The sequence below is a fragment of the Aythya fuligula genome, chromosome 1 (genome assembly GCF_009819795.1).
Source record: "Aythya fuligula isolate bAytFul2 chromosome 1, bAytFul2.pri, whole genome shotgun sequence".
Lineage (NCBI taxonomy): Eukaryota > Metazoa > Chordata > Aves > Anseriformes > Anatidae > Aythya > Aythya fuligula.
In genome coordinates this window covers 177,099,613-177,122,429 of record NC_045559.1, presented here as the reverse complement: position 1 = coordinate 177,122,429, position 22,817 = coordinate 177,099,613, and the positions used below count along the sequence as shown (strand labels likewise).

The 22,817-nt window shown below is 43.7% G+C and overlaps 1 protein-coding gene across 1 annotated transcript; it reads right to left on the bottom strand.

Moving 5' to 3' along the window:
- Positions 1 to 13,415: 13,415 nt before the first annotated feature.
- CBY2 (chibby family member 2) lies at positions 13,416 to 14,393 on the bottom strand. Its single transcript, XM_032208292.1, has one exon. It carries the CDS (start codon positions 14,391 to 14,393, stop codon positions 13,416 to 13,418), a length of 978 nt encoding a protein of 325 aa, XP_032064183.1.
- Between the last annotated feature and the right edge of the window lie 8,424 nt (positions 14,394 to 22,817).

Here is a 22,817-nt window from a genome sequence, read left to right as displayed (position 1 = left end):
GGAGGTCCTCATGTGGGACACCAGGTGCCTCACAGCCCCCCAAGGGTAAAATTGTGGTGGTTTCACCATGCATACGTCTAGATAACTGGACCCAAATCCCAGATCCTGCCGCACATCCGTGTGTCCTGCCTTCAGGAGCCCCAACCAAACTCTTTTCCCAAACACACTCTACTTCCTTCTACTTAGGCATCCCCTAACTCCTCAGTTCAGCCTGCTTTTGGGGCTGATATTGTCACCTTTGGGACAGACCTCCTAAATATAAGCTGAAGTACTCGTCTCATGGTGAAGTAAGGTAAGGCTGGGAGGGATAAGTGGAGGGTGACAGTTCACTTCAGTGTCACAAGAACCAGAACTCCTGAAATCTACTTTAATTTTCCCACTAGAGGAAATCCCAAAGCTTCTGAAGGTTTTCACTGCAGGGGATTATGTCAAAATGGATTGAAAAGGTCCTTTGGAAGATTGAAAAGGTCAGGTCTTTCTGGTCTTTCCATATTTCTCCCCTTTTGTTTCCCTCCCTCAAGGATACAGCCAGACAATCTACCTCAAATTTCACTGAAGTATAATGAGAAAATGCAATCAAAACAACATATGACTACAAAATATCTTCTTCAAGGGTACAGAGTCCAACACCAATGAAACCTTCATTTTACTCTGAGAAGAAAAAAAAAAAAGAAAAAAAAAAAAAAAGCAGCAGCCTAAATAACTGCTAATTTCCATAAAGCCATAAAAGTTCAGCAGTGTTGGTAAGACAGGATCCAGTCCGTGGCTCCTCATTATTCAGAGGGATGGGCAGATATGGAGTCACCAGAGTGACCTGGAGCAGGCAATGAAAGTTGTCAAGGCTCTGCTGATTAAACCTGCAAATCCTACAACCCTGACCCTAATCCCCTGCTGCGGAAAGGGAAGATTAGCTTGGATCCTGGAAAAGATAACTCTATCTATTGCTCGAGTTATGTGTTAAAATTCAGTCTCCTCCCAGGAGACGGTGTGCGTGGATATTGCTTTTTCTCTCACCCTAATTAGCAAAGTACAAGAAAGTAAACACCGCTGATTGCCTGGTAGCAGGAACAGCAGAGCAGGCTGTCCCTGTGCTGGCTGATTGCTTTATTAACACACCCAGCTCACCAACGTGGCCAAGGAAGCTGAACGAAGGGAGCCTACTCAAGCCTTTGGGGGTCATGGTGCTTGCCAGGATGCTGAAGCAATCTGTCCGCTTCTCCTCCCCTTCACACCAGTGCAAATCCATAGGGAGATGGTTCATCTCCTCCCTGCGGAGGCCTCACGCCCTCCTCCCACTGTCTCTCTGGTCATTAGGAGCAAATTTTTAGAATGGGGTTATTTTGGGCAATGGTTTCGTTGCCCAGCGAGGCACAGCCTTGGCAGATTTGGCTCACTTGACTTTTCGAGCCACCGGGTGCAGGAAGGAGGCTCAGGGTGATGTCTCCATAAGGACCTAATGGTCATTATGGAGTTCAGCAGGAAAAGACAAGTTCCAGAGGGTGAGGTGGAGCAGAGAAACCTTCCTGGTGAAGCAGAACTTTGTGGAGGAGCTCCCAAAAGAGGAGCCAGGAGAAGATGACAGCTTGCATTGATGTGACACTTTTCTTTTGTCAGCTGGGATCTGTGCTTTGATGGAGACAGTAATAACCTGGTATCATATTTTTTCCCAAACTAAACATGGACAAGACCTTTGCAATCAGCTGGAAACCCTGCTGTCATCTTTAAAATTCTTTCATGGGAGGAATGCGAAGCATTAGCCATAATATTTGTACGGCGTGGAACAACTCTCTTTTGGGAAGGGGATGCCGTGCTCATTAGCAGCACAAATGTACCATCATGTGTTTTCAAGCTATTAATATGGTGGCTAATGTTGATGGAAATGTAGTGGAACGAGATGACTTTAAAAGTATGGGATTTATCACAGCCAGAGGAAAAAAACAAACAAACAAACAAACAAACAAACAAAAAACGTTAATGAAAGTTTAATGAGAAAATCAGCTTGCAGTAATTTTACAAGTAATGATTATTTCCCTGATCTGACTAGCCCAAATAGCTTTGTCTTTGGTGGGATGTGCTTGGGAGGTGCATGCACTTGAGGACACTGAACATTTCAGGCCACATCTGTGCCTGTCCTGGAAAAGAAACATGGGAAACATGGCTTGGGATTTTACCATCTGCCTGGTTGAGAAGCAGCAGCCTGACCACCTCCTTCCTGCTGAAGAGAGGGGAAAGCTCTCAGATGTGCTTTGGCCACTGGCTGCTAGTTGCTCGTCATCTCACATCTCTCTTGATCTGTCCTTGGAGTCACCCACCCTCCTCCTCTGGAGTTGGACTTAGGGCACCTCATCCTCCAGAAGCACGAGCACCTAATTAGATCCTCAGTGTAAACTCAGTTATTCACAGGATCTCATTACTGTTCACACATATGTGCACACCCTTTTAGACATTTCCTCTTTGCTAGAAACCCCTTTTGTAAGCAGAAATGGCATTTAACATTTAACACGAGTTCTTTTGGACCTCCCCACTAGGTGATGTCCTGTACCTCGAAGGTGCCTACTGACCCTCACTGAAGACATCGTTGACCCTATGGGGAATTGAGATCTACCCTGAAAACATGCTATGTGAGCCCAAACAGGCATGGTCAGTCCTCCCAAAATCCTTCTGAGGAAAAACTGGGTGTATCTACCTACATCACGCTTCTCTGCCGATGGCATTAGCAAAGCCCAGGGACTCACGTAAAGAGCAAGAAAGCTGCAGTTTTGGGGATGAGTTGGGGTGATTTCCATACTGTACACTGTAGTTGAGGCCCTGTGAGGCAAGAAGATATCACCCTAAACCAACAGAGGTATTATCGGTGTGGTCTTCTGTCATGTCTCCCTAAATCCCACATAAATCTCTGTTTCAGAAGCTGTATCCATGTAGCACAGTGAAATCTGCACGCATCTGAAAGGACACAGCCCCAAAAGAGGCAGTTCTTGCTGTTCCCAAAGCCTGACACCCAGCATATCTTCTCACCCTCTCATGGTCCTGTAACTGGTGTAAAGAGACACCTTCTGATGTTCTCAAATCATCTCTGGGCCCCCAAAAAAGGCTGGATCATGGCAGTAAGCCAGCAGAAAAATCCCCTGTGGCAAAGACTTTCTCCTGGATAAAGCTTCTGGTGCCAGCCACTGCTGGTAAAAGAGTCATACATTTTGGGGCCAGAAGTGAGCTAATGGTCTAGTCTGAGCTCCTTGACGGAGTGCAGGGACATTTCATTTCCTCCACCGAGCTCAGGACTCCTTGCTGAGCTGGCACATACATTTTGGGAGGACATCCAAGTGCATTTCTGAGGTCGCCAGTGAGAAAACACAGACGTGAGAGTATTCAGGAGCGGTGCTGCTGTGGTGTCCTTTTTTTTTAAGTACCGGTCACGCTTTGCAGCAAAAGTAAACTTAAGCCCTGTCAGACTTAAATGATTTGTTAATTTTTTGTTCAGTGCTCTCTCCCCCTCTTTCTGCTCACTCAGACCAATGATGAATGAGTCCCAATGTGGGCTATGTGTGTATTGGCAGGCTAAAGCCCAAAGCTCTTTTCTTTTATGTTTTTCCATTCTGGACTGAAAAAAAAAAAAAAAAGAAAGAAAGAAAAATGTTAAAATGAGAACTGGAAGCCAAACCTTCATGCCTGAACTGCAGTGATTGTAATACACTGAGATAGCTCTGACCAACTGTACTGCCCATGAAATCAAGTGGACACCTCCAGCATTTGGAAGTCACCAGAGTGACTCTCCATCGTTGTGTTTTCCCCAGTAGATTTATTCTCTCATTTGCTTTTGTTTGTTTTCTTCCTGGCATCCTATGAAATTTAAAATTAAAGCTCCGCTCTGAGGGGAAGGGAGTGCAGGAGATGTTAAAAATGATCTTCACTGGTAAAGCAGAAGGGGAAAAATGCAGTGTAGATCCTGTTTGTCACCTGCCCTTTAAACTGGAGTATATTACCCTGCAAGGTACACCACCCTGCAAGGAACCTTTATTGCCATTCGCAGCATTGCTTCAAGCTTGGTTGCTTGCAACTTAATTTCTCCAGCAGTTCCTACTTAACAGCAAATTGCATATTAGGAGATAACACTGCAGGCATGGATCATGCAGAAAAACCTCCCTGCGTCAGCAGAGGCATCAGTCACAGAGCCGCACAGAAATGATGGGCCTTTGCAGGGCTCTTGTTTCCCGATGTAGGCAGAGCCAAAAGCGATCAAACAACGTCTCACCAACTCGCCACAGGTTTTTTTTTGTTACCCCTCTTGTAAATTTTATTTCGGTGAAATGTAATCCCATGGGATTTCATTTTAGTCGTTGTCACAGGCAAGGTAAAAATGGATAAGTTACTTTCTCTTTTTCATTCCCTTTCACCAGCTGAATTTTCTATGAACTTGTTTGCTTTAGGTCCTGATTCAGCAGTGCTCAAACACGTGTTTAATACTCAGTGGGTTATCAGTGGAATGGATTGTAAACATTTTCAGGACAGAAACATATGGCTGGTCTAGAGTCCTCTCTTTCTACAGCACTGGGAAACAAATGCAAATGTGGAAGCTCCTCATTTATTTATTTTTTGTTGTTGATGCTTTTCTTAAGCACAAAGTTGGACTTTGAAGCAGCAGATCTTGTCTTTGAGAGGTCTCTCAGACAACTTCATAGTTTACGATGCAAATGTTTACATCTAAGCCAATTACTATGTTTTTTTCTACAGCTGAGGAGGAGACCCCTGAACTCACACCGACGTGGGGAGCATGCAGCCACCCATGTGAGGGACCTGCACAGCAGCCACAATGTGTCCCCACAGCCTTCCTCAAGGGTGAAACTTATTTCTTCCATAAAACTTGGAAAAAACAAGCAAACAAATACCCACAAGTTCTCAGCTTTGAGCTCAAGCCATTGATTTCTTTCCTTAGTGAACAACTGAAGTGGTTTGCTGATAAGGGCAGCGTTTCCTCCTTTGTAATCTTTTTGAAAGAGTCAGGTAGCACTACTGAGTTGTTTTGCTCACAGGATTTATTTGTGTTTTCAGCACACTCTGAAGCTTCAAAGTGCTGTGTAAGTATTATTGGGACTGTGTTCTCAAGACTGCCCATTGCCAGCCTTATGGCTGTATACTTGAGGATATTGCTGTCCTCTGCACACACCCGTGAAATTCATCTTGTGAGGGGTCATTACACAGTTACCTTTAAAAGATCTGGAAAAAATTAGCCAGTGTGTGAGGATTAGCTGTGGGTAAGGACGCAGTGTGGCATCCCAAGACCTGGGACCCATTTCTGTAAGGCTGGGCACACTACACGCTTAAATCATTTTCTGAAGACTGAGAAGTTGTTAAGGACCCACATCTCCTGACCGTCTCCCAGGGCATGGTGAGCCCTCAGGTAAGACACATCACAGTTAATACACCTGTCACCTTCAGGAGGACTTTGTAACCCATATGGGACCTCAGTGTACCGATGTTCCTATCACAGACGTCTCCCATTTTAATGGAGAACGTAGCTGGGTACAGGCAGCCACGAAGGACTTCAGGCCGACCTGTCTGGGGGTGGAAAGCAGCTCTCATAAACATCTGTCTAAAGAAATTAGTGCCGCCCCAGGTCTGAGTGAGTCTGCCTTGCTGAGACATTAAGAAGCAGGCTTAGAAGAAGGCAGGTTCCTGACGTAGCTGTGCCACCCTGAACCACAGCTACATCATGTCCCACCACACTGCAGCGACAGACTTGTGGCAGGACCCAACCCTATAGATTGACTCCCAGTTGCAGAAAATATTTCAAACAGGATGAGGCTTGGCCCTCTCTTTTTCCCGATGACATTTTTCACCCATGAACTTTGCAACTTTGTGCTTTTGCTTGCAAAACGCTTCCCAGTGGACGTGCACCTCTCCCCACTCTCCTGTTCCGCAGCAAAGTGCTGGAGGTGGCATCAGGTTTTATTTTCTGAGCTTGCATTTTGACCCCAGGTGGAAAGAGCGTGTAAAATGCAACTCTGACCTTCTGGAAATGAGGCCAGGAATTACTCGTCTCCTGCATTTAACTTCTGATTCACCATACGGTAGGAAGATAAATTAGATAGGTTAATTAGGAGGCGCTGGAATTCTGTTCATCACCGCGCCATGCAATCAGGGACACATCTCGCCTTCAGGAATATGCTGACACGCTGCCTTTGCTGCGTGCCAGAGCCTAACGGCATCTCCATCACAATGAGGGAGTGGGAGGGGGAGATGGTTAGAGTAGCCAAGCAAATCAGGAAAAACAACCAGCTAAATTGAGTGCTTTCTAATCTAATGCATTTAAGTCATACTCAATAAAGCTTGCCAGCAATTCCTGGCCTCTCTGCTGCAAAGATCACAGAGGCATCTGATTAGAATAATGCATGTCTTCTAGCAATCCTCTTTTGAAAGGATTTTCATTTAGGATATGCAACACATAAGTGTTCAAAACTATCCCTCTGTGAGCATGGGGTAAAGGGGACAGCCTCACCCTGCCCCAGGAGTCCTACTGCTCTCTCCCTGCCACAAGACAGAAAACTCACCAGATATGGCAAATCTTTTCTTCCCAGGCAAGAATAAGTGAAATAGCTCTGATAAGACCTGTATTCAAGTAATTTTCTGAAGCTAATTTTGGGCCCTAAAAGCTAAGCCCAGGTTGTTCGGCTTTTGTTTGTTTGTTTGTTTGTTTGTTGAAAATTTTGAAATCCAAGCCCAGTTTTAGGTTCGAGCAAAAGGGGTGATACATCAAAGGGTCCCCAGGAACCTCGTCCCTCAGCAAAGTATGGATTTCATATGTACATTATGTGATCCACAGTAACTTGTCCCAAGTAAGTCTCTTGGAGGTTGGGAGGTGAGAGTGGGCAAGGATTTGAGGAGAGATTAGGAACTTAACAGGGAAATGGGTAATATATGACTCCTGTGAAAACCAGATCAGATGGAACCTCGGTTACATGTTGTGAGAGACTACAGATCATGCAGCACATGCTTTTTTGTGGTTGTTTGTTTGCTTGCAGAAGAACAATTCCATGAACTGTGTGCATCCATGCTGTGTTTATTCCCAGGAGTCTGAGTTTTCCACTTACAGAATAGCTGGTGTCCGTGCCAGAAAACTATTTTCTTGGTCAGTCTTGGTCAGGTTAATGCTCCAGCACTGGAGATGTTCTCTAGCAGGGTCACCTTGCTGCTTCACCCCAAATCTTGGCAGAGCACATCAGCCAGAATAATGCTGTGAATAAGGGACCTGCTCACGCTTTCTTTGGAAAACTGGACAGGAATGAGGATGTAACTTGTGATATTTGATACCTGGGGAACCAGTGGGTTATCTCAGATTTGCAAACAGATTTGAATTGAGCAAAATAAAATAAATAATTAAAAAAGGAAAAAAAAATATTGAAACTTGGTGCCAGATTCTGCTTTATTTCAACACAGCATTAATGCTCACTGGTATTACTGGGAATTAGACTGTCAACTTTAGTGTCACATATGGTATTTTGTTTTACCAACAATTGTGTATTCACAAACATGCAATTTTATGCCTAAGGCTAGCTTCTGCCGAGCAGTAGGCATTTGCACATATGGTGCAGACTGCCTGTAAACAAGGTGCTTGGATGGAATAGCAGAGAACTGGAAGGTACTTTGCAGAACTGCATTTTCGCCCTTGCTTGTTCCACCTCGGAGCCATACAAGCATGCATTGCCTCTAACCATTACCTGCAGCATGTCCCTCAGAAAATGATTTTTACATCCTGTTTACAGAATTCAATTAGTGCACAATTCCTCCTTTAGGATGTTAAAGAATATTTAAGGAACCTGTTTCTGATCTCCAGCTGACGCAGACACTCAGTCTTATATTTCCAGTATAAATGAAATCTGCTGCACATCCCTAGCTGCTTCTTTGTCAAGTGCTCTTCTGCAGTGTCCATGAAGTCGCTGATTATTTAAAATAGTTAAAAATAGCTGTTGGTTAAGAGCACTTGAATCTTTCATACTCTTAAAATAGTAATGCAGGATACCTGAGGTTCGTCATTCTGTTCCTGATCAGTGTAATCTTTTACATTGTTGATGTACCAGCTAGACTCAGGGAAGACGACTACTCACAAGTAAGCTGTTGAAATAAAAAAGCCATTAAGCAAAAGGTTTAGGCATCATTCAGTAATGACCTTCATCAGCTGAAATGTTTTTATATTTTAAGTGAATTAATGAGTTATAATTATTAATGATCTCCAAGACAGTGATTAGAGAACACATTTTGTGTGATGCAACCAGTACAAACAGAAAAGAAGGCACTGAATGTCTCAGGCAATCAGGCAATGTCCTTTTCATTATAATTAAATGTTATCACCTGCCTTGCTTCTTAAAACATGCTTCACACTTCAGACTTTGATGTCCACATGCCACCACCCCACCACTATTTATGGCACAGTCACATCTGCCATAGCAGTGGTGGTTTTGAAAATGTTTTACCTGACTTTTAGCAGATGGATGTTAATGGGATATTTATTTACAGAATAAAATTAAATCGAAGCTGAATCTTAATGCATAATTTACATAATCAGCTTTGTTCTGAGCTGTTGAGCTGTTTTCTTCAGCACTTGGGACCCTTCAGTCACAGCTGCATCAAAGAAACAGCCACTGAGAATGGATATTAAACAATTTCCTAAAGCTAGAAGTCTTGATGAGAATCTATTATTCCATATTAGAATCCCATCATTTCTCCAGACACTGCCATAACATCAAAGATGTATGTTAGAGCTTTGGCATAGCCCACAATCCAAGGAGAGATGTTCTATTTGTATTTAGAAAATATTTTTGCCAATTACACTTTTCCAAAAAATTGAAAGTTCTGAGTTTACCTTTCCTAAACAACACTGAAATCCATTAACCCAGAGGCACAGAAAGATTGAAAAAAGCTAAGCTGGGAATATTTCAATGAGTTTGGTGAAATTTGGTTGTGCTTTTTGTGCTGTGTAACCACAACGCTCCGTACTGCTCATCCTCAGCTCAGCAGCAGTTTTTCCTCTTTCTGTCACTTGCAGAAGCCACCTCAGGTGGCCGTGGTCCTAAATTAGCATTTTCACTTAGGAGCCTCCATTTCAGTGGGATGATACCACCTTGGAAAACCTTAACACCAATGCCTTAACACCAATGAACTGCCTCTGTAGGTGACAATTCCTTCGTGCAGTTCGTCCAAAGAGTTGCTCCTCCATCCTCTGTATTTCACTGCATGAGTACTATGAGCAGTCTGGGCTCAAATTTGAATGTCAAAAAAGAGAATAGGACTAGCCCTATTTAAGCACAAAGGCTTGAAAAGTATGGCCATGGCTAATTCTGTGAAGTGGGACCTCTATTGGGAAGATCACACCAGGCTGCTGGGAACCTGAACATCCTCCCCCACCACCAAGCATGGGCTTTGGCAAGTGCCACAGCTTCTGGAAGACATCCCTGACTTCATGAAATCACAAAGGAAACTCTGGGAAACCTGTCTTCAGTGGTAAGCCAGGGCTCAAAAAAAAAAAAAAACTCAAAACACTTTAGACTACCTAAGAAGAACCAAGAACAGGAAAGTCAGCATTTGCAGAGAGCCCAGCTACAGGCTATAATCCAATTTACAGGAAAGCAAGAGGCTGATGGTGACCTTGCAGAAAAAAAAAGAACAGTTTTCCAAAAATAGTCCTGACAAATGAGTAGTGTAAAAATAAGGAGATAATCAGCAACAGTAAGAAGGAGAGAGGGACGGAAAGTTTGTCTCTCTGCAAAAGGTAAATTAGGCAGCATTAGAGTGACATCCATCCATATCAAACTGGAATAGCTATCAGTTTCCAGGAACATGCAAATCAAGGAGAAGAGGAAAAAAAAAAAAAAAGAAGCTTACCCCATATTTTTTTCCAGCTCTGCCTAAATGTTACGATAATTAGCAAGTTGTCCCTGTAAACACCTACTGCTGCATTTTTCCTCCATATTTACCTTAAATAAGCTGCAGGAGCACTGTGCATAGCCCACCTCACCAGCACACACCCTGAAAGGTGAGGCAAGATAGAGACCTGTAGGACACTGGGGTGGCCCCACTGCAGGTAAGGAAAAGTGTTTAATGCCACTCTCCTGGGGTGTGGAGCAAAGTAGAGAGTGGGCAGCAATTAGGGCTGTCCCCAGGCAGTCCTGTGACACTCCACAAGCAATTTGGCCAAGTCTCAACATCCGTGCTCTTGACATTGAATAACAGAGCAGCTTATGGAGAACAAGCAATATTTAGGGTCATCTGCTTTCTCCCATCATCTAGAAGCGATCCTCCACAGCTGCCACCAACTCATTCCAGTTTGTAAGCAAACAAGTGCGGATTAGAGATTTGGCACATTGTGGGATTTTGCAAGTTTGCTTATTGCACACAGTTCTGAAGGTGCATATTTCATCCTACAGACTGGAAAGGGAGCCCAGAGTGGCTAGGTGAGATCTGGATGTCCTGTCCTGGACACCCGGTGTCAGCAGAGATGTCTCCTCCCAGCCATCCGGTGGAGAGCTGCAGTTTGTGTGTCCTTCCTGCCCACCTACAGGGACACAGCATGAGTCAGTGCCCTGATCACTGCCAAAGGAGAACTGCATTTCCAATGGGACACAAATCACTTTGTTAAAATAATAAAATACAACCGAAGCTTGCCACTACCCCTACTCCCCACTGGAGCTCAGCTTTAGGGTCCTTGTAGACCCACCACCACCACCTCTTCTAACAAATATTACATTAAAATACAGTGAAAGATAAAGCTAGGAGAAAAGTTGAAGGCACAGAAACATGAGCATATTCCCCACCATGGGTCTGTGGCATCTATCTATATTACAATAGTTATAATCCTGCCTTAGAGAAGGAGGATATTTTCTTCTGTACATCCTCCTGATAATGGCCATCCTTCCAGTTTTTACTGTTTTTACACACAGCCCTCCTGCCCTCTGCATCGCTGAGAGCCAGCCCTTCCCCTTTTACTGTGAGAGGAGATTTGCCTCAGCATCCTGAAATCCTGACAGCAGAAGAAAATGCTCTGTGCTTTAAGCCTCTGAAATAAACAGTCATTACTGGTATTTGGCCTGGTGTTGTCTGAGTGAAATACAAGGTGAAAGATAATTCATCCTTTAAGTAATTTGGTGCCAAATCACTTAGAGACCTATAAACTGTAGTGACAAGATGTTTCTTGGGTCCTGTTGCGAAAGGTAAACCTCACCATAACCTTTCCTTTGCTTTGAAATAACGCTTGCACAATTACACTGCAGAAGTCTCCTTGCGCCTGTCTTGTTCGATTACCCAAAGACTCCAGTATTCTGCCTGAAAGATTGAGACAATTTGCACTGTATCAGGGATGTCCGAGACAGAGAGAAAAATGCATTTCCAGATGCACTGGCCACACAATGGAGTCTAGACTCGATTTTTAAACATGAGGATATCGATAGGCTCTCTGTCTCCTTGTGACAGAGGATCACTCTTCATTGTGTGAGCGTATACACATCCAAGTACCAACCTAAGCCACGGAACAGCCTCCAAGAGGCTGAATTTGACAACTTACTTCTCTGTTATGGACCAGCTGAAAACCTGCCTCACTTGGCCATTCAAGAAATTAAGAGAGACCTCACTGCTCTGTGCAGGAGAGGTGGTCCTGCTGCCTGCTCCATCCATGTGACCCCACCATGATGGCTGGAGCAGGGATTCTCCTTCACTCACCAGCACTTTGTAGCTGACTATGCCCTCAGGATACACTTTTATTGCTGTAATCTTCTTGCCCCCCCTCCCAGGCTACAATTGGGTATGGCAGTTCAGCAGTTCACTCCAGAAGTGGTGTCCCCCACAGTCTGAGCCCTCCACTAGAGGGGGGCACCTCTTTCCTTTCTCCCTCCTCCCACCACAGGTAAGCTCTCCATCAATGGGCCAGTTCTGTTGAAAGCAGCTAATGATTAGTAGCAAGATTTCTGAACGACAGCTCAGGCTCACAACATTTCCCAGGGGCTTCAGTTGCACAGGGGCAGAGCATTGCCCTTTCCCTGGCCCTGTGATACCACTAAAAATATCAGTGCTCTTCCAGGCTTGAACGCTGTTAGCGCCATAACTACTCATGATTATTTACAGACAAAGACATGCTTAATTCCTGGCCTCAAAGAAGAGCTTGTCCCAGAAGACCACCGAAGTCTACGGGAATTTTCCTTTTTAGTTGCAAGCTGTAAATAAGACAAAACCCAGCCCTTCCTATTTACACTGCAACCTAAAAGTGCCATTTATCAGCAAATAATAATCTCACTTGGAATCAGTAGGATTATTCAAGTGTACCAAAACAAGGCCATTTGAGAAGAATTAAGACTAATTAAGGTACAAAATGATGAAAGCAATTTACAAATAACCAAGGCGGAAGGGGACATGCTGTTCTGCTGGGGGATGTTTGCTTTATGGTCCTGTTATGCTCTGAGGCAAGAGACAGATTCTTTTCTGAGGAAGAGCTTTAAACAAGGGAAAGTGACAACAAAATATGTGGGGACGTGGTACTGGGAAAAGGCAACAACAAGAATATGGTAAGGGCCAATTTTAATGGAGATGGGTGGGTATCTGCTTTCCATTATCCGTGTATGTATCTATTTATCTGTCTGTCTGCCTATTTATTTATCCACAAGAAGTGCAGAAGGCAGATCTGTCTTAGCTGATATCTACAGAATGGGAAGTATTTCCATTCTAAAAAAAAAAAAAAAAAAAAAAAAAAAAAAAGGAAGTTAGGAAGTTTTTAGACAAAACCCTAATGTCATGTAGTTGCGCTATTTCCCCTTAAAGAAAATATAAAGTATTTACCATGATTGCACTAGCATACAGTGCCTCATGGGACACAGAGTTCATTTTTCTGTGTCCCATTGTCTTTCATGGTCCTGCCTCTTCCTGGAGGCTATATTTTCCCTGAAAGAGGGAAGGTTGGCACATGACGGAAGACACAGTTCAGGCATTGAACGTGGCCAACCATAACAGCAGAGACAACTGGGAACCCAAACTCATCTCCCAGCTGGGCTCCTTGTTTTAGGGAAGAGCTCACCCTTCTGAAAAGTATGGCTAACCTAAGGTACTTCACATGAAGTGTTAAAAGCATGAATTATGTTTTGACTTTGTAGGCCTTATTATCAAAAACTTTGAAAAAAAAATGCTGAAAAACATGTTTTCCTGACACTAGGCAAATTCATAAGTCACCCACACCATGTTACCAGAAGGTGAAATATACCTAAATATAAGTTTCAGAATAAAAAAATAACACAATGTTCCCCAGACTTTCTTTTTTTTTTTTTTTTTCTTTTTTTTTCTTTTTTTTTTTTCTTTTTCTTTCAGGCTCTACTGAGATTTTAAGTTCCCTGAAACGAGGAGAGATCCTTTCCAGGAAACCGAACCAGCAGGTTTGTCACCAAGTTTCAGATGTCTCCAAGATGACACTTATTTGCCAGCTTCTGTCCTGCTTCTTCGTACATTGGAAAAGTGAAGGCAATGAGCTCTTTTTCCAGCATTTCCATTTGAGCCGTAATGTCTGACACGGTGTTTTTCACAGCATTCAGCTGGAGCTTCAATTTCTTGTACTCTTCCTGGTAGAATCTCCCCTCGTCGTGGGGAGGATGAGGTCTCTCTCTGTCCCCAGGGAGGCGGTTCTCTCTCAGGAAGACCTGGAGGATCTGGTATAGGTTGTGGAGAGCCTGGAGGATCTCATGATCATCCTGCGTGCTCAGGGCAGCCTTGCTCTCGCTCTGGGGTGGAGTGATGCTCTCTGCTTTAGCTTTCTGTTCCTGCTGAGATGCCAGGCCAAGGTTGCCTTCTTCTACACCTGTGGAAGCTTCAGCGTCTTTCTGAGCTGAGCTGGCATCTTTGCTCTCTTCATGGACCACCATGACTTTTTGGTCTTTCCAGATGCTGGAAAGAGTTTTATTCTCCTGCGGGAAAACCTCTAAGACTCTGTTCTTTTCCCTGACCAACTGGAGAGCTTTGTTGCTCGGGCTAACCTGGAAGCCTAAGTTCCTCTCCTGGAAGAATGGGAAGAGCTTCTCCTTCTGGAGGCTTTGCTGGATGGCATCATTGTAAATAACCTGGACAGTTTTGTTCTGGGACTGGAGACATTGCAGAGCCTGGTTCTCTTCCCAGAGCATCCTGTTCTCAATCCGGAGGACTTGGTTTTCCTCCCAGAGTGCTCTGTTCTCCTCCCAGATGCTCCACTCATTCTGTGCCTTCTTGCCAAAGAGTTTCCGATGGGGAGCAAAAGGTGGCTGGCAGTACATCTCGTTCACCCACTTACCATCCATAAAGACAAACGTCTCATCCCTCAGCTTCATCCTCGGGATGGCATAATCGGTCTCGGGCCTTGTACACTGCATGCTCTGGTCTGTCAGGTCGAAAGCAGACATGGCCTTCCTCTAGTAAGCTGAGGCAGACTGTGGAAAGGTTTCTTCCAGGACTTCTGCAAGAGGCCACTGATCTAGCGAGGAGCAGATGACAGAAGCTGGAGATGACACAGAAGCTGGCAGAGCTTGATTGGGACTGAAAGAACAGGGAACATAAATGCACAGATTTACATGTCACAATTTGGTGTCAGAATTAAATTACATTACATGACAGGAACAAACAAACAACTCTGTTCCCACAGCTGGCTGTGTTGGCTTTTGACACTGGAAAGTAAAGAATACACCAGAAATGTTGTCTCAGTGAAAAAAAAAACGAACTTTGAAACTGGCCCTAAGAGCATCTTTTTCTCATTGGTGCTCAGTAGCCTTTGTTAACAGGATGTCACACAATCATGGTGGCAGTTGTGCTCTTTACTCTTAAAATCTACAAAAAAAGAACAAACAGGGGGAGGACTGAATGATACAAAATGCACAACTAATTAAAATCCAAACCTCAGCACCAGGCCATCAGGACCAGGAGGCCTTTATTGCTCTCCACATGTTTTTTTCTGACAAGTTCCCATCATCGTTTTCTAAAAACTGTCACAACCCATAGATAATTCTCCATCTCTCTTCTCCTTTCTCCCCAGTAACTCTGTTCTCGATATCCTCTGATAGCCCTATTATTTTTCTTGCTCTCTAGACCTGCAACAGTGATTGCTCATCTTCTTCCTACAGGCCTTCTGCCTCTTTTTCATGTCACCAGAAAGCCCTCTCTTTAAAATCCAAACTGCAGGGTCGTACCACCAGTGCTTCATATACCAGTCCCAGAAACCTTAGGCTCATCTGCTCAGCACACTTCCTTCCTTCTGCCCAAAGTGTTGCTGCTTAAATCACCTTCTGGTCATAAGTGAGCCTGAGCAAATCAAGGATTTCAGTCTCCTGGCATGAATTAAACAGGAACGTTTTGTGCCAAAAAGGTCTTATTTTCTGCAGTACTTACAAAAATTACATCAGTTTGATTTTCACAATGAAGTCATACAAAACAAGGTTGAACTGTTTGTCATACGAAACAAGGATAAAATATTTTTTAAAACCAAATTGTTGGTATTCTTGGAATTTCCATTGTCAGCCCCAGGATGGAGAGCTAAATCAGCCACAGGTGCGTCTAATCCCTGAACATCCAGATGAGAGGAGGAAAATAACCAGTATCATAAGCCAAGCCCTACCTGTCACCGAGTTTCATGGGGGAGGAAGCAAGATTTGCTAAAGCCACTTATATTTAATGTGTTTACATGGCATGTTTTCAGGATAAACAGAGAGAGTATAATATATACATCATCAAAGGACATTATCCTGGGGACAACTGAACTTGACAGCATCTCTGTCTGCTCTTTTTTTGCACTGCAGGGGAGATGTCAAGCCAGGCTTCCATGGCGGGAGGGGAGCGTTTCAAGTTCTCCCACCTCCCTCACCATATTCCCAAATTAAAAACTCCTACAAAAGGACGGGGAGGTGGGATGGGCAGGCAGGGCTGGGGGAAGACACATGGAATCGAGCAGAAGAGGGCATTTTGGCAGCACTCCACCACGTACCTGCACGTGCTCACCTGCTGGTTGGAGGAGATGACCTTCCCTCTCCGCTGCCAGGCAGCCTGGTCCCCGCTTGGTTTTTCAGCCTGAAGTCCTGCTCTGGGACAAGCAGGCGGCCAGCTGGGGCATCCTGGGGACACTGTGGTGACAGGGGGACAAAGGGAACTGACTGTGATGCGAGCACCACGCCCTAAATCCAGCCCCCACCCCAGCTGGGGCCGGCCGCTCCCTCGCACCCTCCCTCCAGACATCGAGCTTTTCCCAAGGGTCGCCTTTGATTTTTCCCAGTGTTGTGCTTTTGGGTCATTTCTCATGGAAATGACCTTTCTGGTAGCTCAGCTCTCATGCCCTTTCTTGAACCCAAAGGCTTCCCTCTGCCTTTGATGCTCATAACTTGAGAGCAGTTTAGACGATTTCTGTCTCCGTCACACCCTTCTAAAACAGATTTTGTTTTTACTCTGAACCTTCAAATTAAGTCACTTGCTGAGCTGATGCTGATACAGTCAAAAACCACTTCCTCCTATGCTCTATGACAGCAGACATTATTTTCCAAGGACAATGTAGCTTTGGAGTTTGTCTATAGGTTAAGGGACAGACTCTCACTGAACCCTATTATGAAAAAAACAGAATATGCAAGGCATCCATGCATTGCAAGTTTAGGTATTATTTGAAGCAGCTTTTCCCACTTCTATATCAGCTATTCCCACTTCTATATCTTTATGTTCCTAATATTCTTATTCTCTTTCTTATTTGCTACATTCTTTAAGATGTGTTTTATTATTATTATTATTTTTAATCAGGGTTCCTGAATAATAAGTACAGCAATTAATTTCATTTCCAGTGAAAATAACCATCTTGATATCACCCCCAAGGTGACTGTTACTGCTTTAGGAAGTTGAAGGTATAGTTCAGCTTCGGTGTTAGGCAAAGGTAATAAACTCAGGTATAAAGTTCTTCTCTGTAATTTCTTCCTTGTTTCTACTTCATCTGAGACAACAAAAAACCATCAGGGGTTACTATGGCAACTCCCCAGGGAGCTGCATCCTCCTTTGTTCCAGTTCCAGGATCCTGCAAAGGAAAGCAGGAAAATATCCCCTACAGAGAAAGGAAAAGACATCCTGGGGTACTCATGCTTGGCCTTCCATCAGATGGTAATTTCAGGATGTTCTCCAGGTGCAGCAGCTCCCAGGAGGGGTGGGTGAACTTTTGAGGGCCTGAGGCTTTGGACCACTGAAGCAGACCTTGGATGAAAAGTTTTAAGGTCCAAGAGCTGGTTGGGAACTGGTTTAGCAGAGACAAGCGCAGCATAATACTGGTTAGCAGGTAAAGCCTGCTTAATCCAGTGGTATTGAGAGCTAAATTAGCAGCGTACCTTCACCTTTTCTTGTTTTCCTGAAAGTTGGACAAAGTACTCCTGGCACATTATTTCTTTACTGAAAACCATGGTTTCCAATACTAATAAATTGGGATTAAAATTAGTGAATATCATCAGATGTGCACCCACATTTGCAGAGAAATATATCAAAATTGCAAAAGCTGCAATTCTGATATAAAAGAATTTTTCATAGCAGCTACACCGATGTCTGAGCTGGACTCTCCAAAGGACATAGATGTCATTCACCAGACTACAAGGGCAGAAATAATGCTGAGTGTGTTCCCCTCCCTGCCAAGAGATGAGTAACCCCTACTCTGCAGGAAGGGTTTGAACCAACTTCCCAGCTGAGCGCTTTGTCCACTGCTCCAGACTATTCGATTCCTCCAGGTGAAGCTGTTTCATAATACAAAGAACCCAAAATTAATTGGAAACGAAGGCATATTCCTCTTCTCTACTGCACACCCTACGCCAGGCTTCTTCTCAGAGCTTACCCAGTTCTGGAAATGATCCAGTGGGAGCATGTGGATGATCACCCCACACACAGAAACACATGATACTCTTCCAGTTTGGAAACCCAGCTCCACGCTGGGCTGTGAGAGATCACCAGCAGGTGCTGGGTTGGAAAAGGAGCAGGTGGAGGTCTAAAGTGATGCTGTGAAGATTTAACAGGAATGACTCTGGAGACCCCATCTCACCCTCTTCCCATTCAGAACAGTGGCATGTACCTAAAGCAAAGTTCAGATCTTGCTTTCCTTTGCTTTTGGGCTTAAAAGCCCTGCTAAAGTGCCTGCAATCAAAACAGTCTGCTTTTTAATAAAAGCATAATGTTTCTTCTCTCTCTCTCTTTTTCTTTTTCTTTTTTTTTTTATAAATGTTTTAAAATCCTAAAACTTTATTTAATAAAGCCAAAGTTGCACTTTTTATCACCCCAAACACATTTGTGCTTCTGAAATTCCTGCCTCTGTTCATGTCAGCACAGGCTGCTGACCCCACGCTGATCCCCCGTCCTCCAGGGCATTATGCCTTCATGCAGATCCCACCGAGTCACTAAAAAGATTCCTGCATATATGAGTGATCTCGAATCCTCTCCTGACCTGAATAACTGGGTAGGGAGTAAAAATGATGTTTTGTCAGCTTTCGTGGCAGCGATGTGCCTGGAGTGATATGTCAGCGCTGTACTCTGCCCAGGACGAGCTGAGTGCACTTGGTCAGCAGTGTGAAATCAGTAATGAAAGCCTCCAGAGCATGGATTTTTTTTTTTTTTCAGAATGATAAATGGCTCCAGGGGCACACCTATGTCACGATGTATTCAGACTAATTGCCCTTCCAGGGACTGCACCACAGCACTGCTGTCACTGTGCCTAAGTAACCCTCAAACGTACAATGTTCTGCAAAAAAAAATCTCTGCGTGCCCATGCCACTACTGGCCAGGATGGCTAGGTCAGCTGAGAGCTGTACTAAGAGGTGGAAAGCCCCCTTTATAGCTCACCTCTCTATAAGGAATATATAAAAGAAAAAAGAAAAAAAAAAAAGTTTCTTCTGGGACATTGATCAAGCCATCTGTTTCCTTACCCCTGTTTCCTCAAGCATGCAGTGAGTTTGGGATGCTGACTTTTTGATGTGAGCTGTCAAGAGAAGTTAATTCTTATTTGTACAGCGCTCTGAGCGTGAAGAGCACTTTGGTGAAGCAGCCCCATGCACCAGCCCTGTTTATCTCCACGACTGTAATACACACGGTGTTTACAAGTTGAAAAAAATAATAATAAATTGATGTTTGCCAGTAAATGACATCTTACAGAGATGTCAGGCTTTGAGTGGTTCCATCTCAGATCTCATTCCCACTTTGCCTTTCAGCTTCTTTCAGCTGTGAATATTTCTTGTGTGCAGCCTGATGGTCAACTCTAAGCCATTGCCTGTCAATGCTACTCCTCTGCACTCTGTCTCTGTGGTGTATGACTCGTGATCCTTGCCAACAAAATACCCACAGCCCAAAAGTCAGAAGCTCCATTTTTGATTGACAGCAAGAAAATTGAGGATTCAGGCTTATTAAGAAAGCGCTAATAGTGATTTATGGGGTCCTGTACATTTTAATCTAGAAAAAAAAAATGAAAATCACCTAATTAGCTAAGTGTGTAATCCTGTATATTAATTGTCTATTAGCCACTTCTTAATTATAATGGAATGCTTATCAAATAACATGTGATGGCCACGTAGTACCAATTTAAGTCATTATCAGGCTAGCTCCTGCTTTAACAGGGAGCTGGTTTATAGAAATCCAACCACTGCATTTTGTTTTAAAAGCTGTAAGGAAAAGGGAGTTAAGACCTTTAAAAATTAGTATCCCACTAGGATTTACCAGACAGTATACTATAAACAAGGCTACACAAGGAATGATGAAAGCCACATAAAAAATCCGTTCAGATGCTAACCTAGAAGATTAAACAGCAGAGCACAGTGGGAACCTCCAAGGGAAGAAAGATGTCCCTCATTCAGAAACACTGCCAATCCCAGGCATTTCCTGCCCCTTGACTCTTTGACTTTATAGCCGTAATGCTCAGCTGACCTGTGCTTGTGCTTCTGACATTGTCAATTAGAAGAATGGAGAAAATTTGATTTGATACAACATTGCCGTTCACACCTCACCTGCAGGATGTCAGCATCTCCACAATTTCACAGGTACATACTGATGCTCAAGAAACCTGGAGACCCCCAAATTCCAGTTTGGGATCTGTGGGATAGACAGGGTTTCCTGGTGTTTCACCACAGCCCTGCTCCATCAGCTACTTTGCACCTCTTCTTGTGTCTTCCCCAGTCACTGCTGCCCCAGGTTTCTTTCTCCTTTTCCTGTATAGCTCATCCTACAGATGCCATTGTCAGAAAGGACGAATACATAGGGTGCCAGTCTCCCTCCTCTGACTTTAGAAAGCCTCTTCCCTCCCTGCCTTATGAACCAGCTTGTTCTGCTCTTAACTCCGTGTACCACCCCTTTGCTGCTTGTCTCCCTCAAATTCCATACACCAGGTAACCACCTTTCATCCTTCAAGAAACTGCAAAATATCTTACTTGGAGTTGCACTCATGTTCTAATGAGCAAACGCTCTTCTGTACAACTCTCCTGCTGTTCACAGGCATTCAAGACTTGTTCTCTCTCTTTTTTTTTTTTCCACCAGGTCTTTGGGGGCACAGGAACTGTTTGGTAATCTCACTACAATCAAAACCACTCTCTACCCAGTGGGTTTCTGTAGCGGTAGCTTCATCGCCTGAATTTAGCAAGGAGCTCAGCACCCAGCTCCAAGGACTGTCCTTCCACGTATTTTTTTGCCTATGATTGCACCCAGGCTTTGACAAGCATCTTACTAATAATATAAATAATAATATAAATAATAATAATATAAATAATAATAATAATAATAATAATAATAATAATAATAATAATAATAATAATAATACAAAAGCTTGAAGGGTCTTTCAAGCTGACTGCTAGACAGAGTAGGCTTACCAAAAATACACAGAAAGCATAGAAAAAAAAGCAATACAGGATTATAATAAAACTTCCAACATGGAGAGGTGCTGAAATTAGACAATTTCAAGCTCTTTGGAGCCAATGGTTCAGCTGTCTAGCGTGTATCATGTTTTGATGGGCCACAGCACACTTTTCTCAGAGGAATGTGATTTTAACACCTGTTCATCTCAGGGTTTATATTGCTGCTGGAGCACCTTTTTAATGGTATGCCAGGAGTCGAGAGATCTCAGCAATAAAAGAAGAGAATAAACAGTTAGATCTCAGGTACTACCGTTAAATACACCTAGGAACAGTTAAAATGCAATTTTAGAAATGTTACATAACCCCTCGGAAGGATTTTATGCCGGAGAAACAGCCCTTTTCATCCATTTCCCTCTACTTTCAATCTGCCAAGTTTGTCCCAGGGTGACTGGAGGTTGCAAAAGTTGCCTGTTGTTGTAAAGCTACCTGCACACGTCTGTGCAAATTTGGGGTTACTGTCTGTCCACGCACCCTGGGGTGACACTGGGAAAATAACCAGAGCCAGAACATGCACCCCATCAGAGTGATGCAATGAGAAAGAAATAGGTTAAACTGTCTTCACACGTGTCCGGAGGATATCATTAACATTAATGTAGTCATAAAGCAGCACCTGCTGGCTCGACGCAGCAAATCTTTGCCTACTCCCAATTAACTCTTCAAAAAATAATAGAGAACGGTTTTCCCCCATCTCGCCCCGAGCACAATAAGTTGTTTCCTGCTAAGCATTATTAATTATGATGTCCCGGTTTCTTTGCCTCGCTCAAATGAGCAGCCCCATCAGTGACATAAGCTTCATAGTAAGGTGTAGCTCAGCAGGAGCTCTCATCCATCGCTGTCTTCTACTACATAAAGCGTCAGGGCCAAAGTGTTGACTTGTCCCAGCTGCCAGCCACATCAGACACCAGCAGGCATCACTCCTGCCTGTGCAAGAAGCAAACTTCTTCTTGGGGAAAAGACAGTTTTTCTCTTTCTCCATAAGCAAGGAAAAAATGGCAGAAATACACAATCTCCATACAAATATTTTGCATGGTAATTCTTCATATTTAACCTGGGTATTGTCACAGAAATTATCAGCCACCTGGGCTTTTGGTACAAGGTGCACAGACAGCATGTGGCAGTCACCCCATTAACTGAAACTCCATTTTGCATAAGGCAAACATTGGGGCTACACAGCATACTGATCGCACTCTTCCCATCTCATCAAAGTTGCTTTCTGCATAGACAGAATCAGAATAAAATCAGAAATATGATTTACTGCTTATTTTTGTTAATGTTTTCCAACTTATTATGGACCAAGTGCACTGGTACCTCACTGCTGAATAGACAAACACCCAAGATACTGCCTCTCAGAGCAAAAAAGACAGTGCTAGGACAATAGATCCCACCTAAAGTCATACTGACTTTAGTTTGTAGCTTGTGGAAAGCTGCACAACTGCTCCTGTAAACGTGTGCCAGCCTGCATGTTTATTCACAGGTTTGAACCACATGTGAAAGAACAGTTGTCCTGGCTTGAAAATCTCTACAAAACCTTTTTTATTATTATTATTTTTATTTTTTATTATTTTTTATGAGATTGTAAGGTCCTTCCTGAGCCGTAAAATGTTTTGTATTATTTGCTGCTGTGATTGTCACATCTTCTCTATCTAACAAGGCACCTGGAGACCATCCTCCTATCTCTAGCTAAGATTTCTACCTGACACTAATAAGAAGCGAGCAGCTCGACACCACCTTTTTGAGGCAGAAAGGGGCACTCGGGTGACCTGGGAAGCCTCATCTGAAATGACTGAACCAAAGCCTGTCAGAAGCTCACAGACAAGGTACATGTCATCAGCCCGTATCTCCCTCACCTTCCACCCCAACGCTGATTAATTTCTACAAGTCTCATCACAAGAACTGATGAATGACAGAAAGGGAAGGTATTTCTGTGGCTCTTGGACC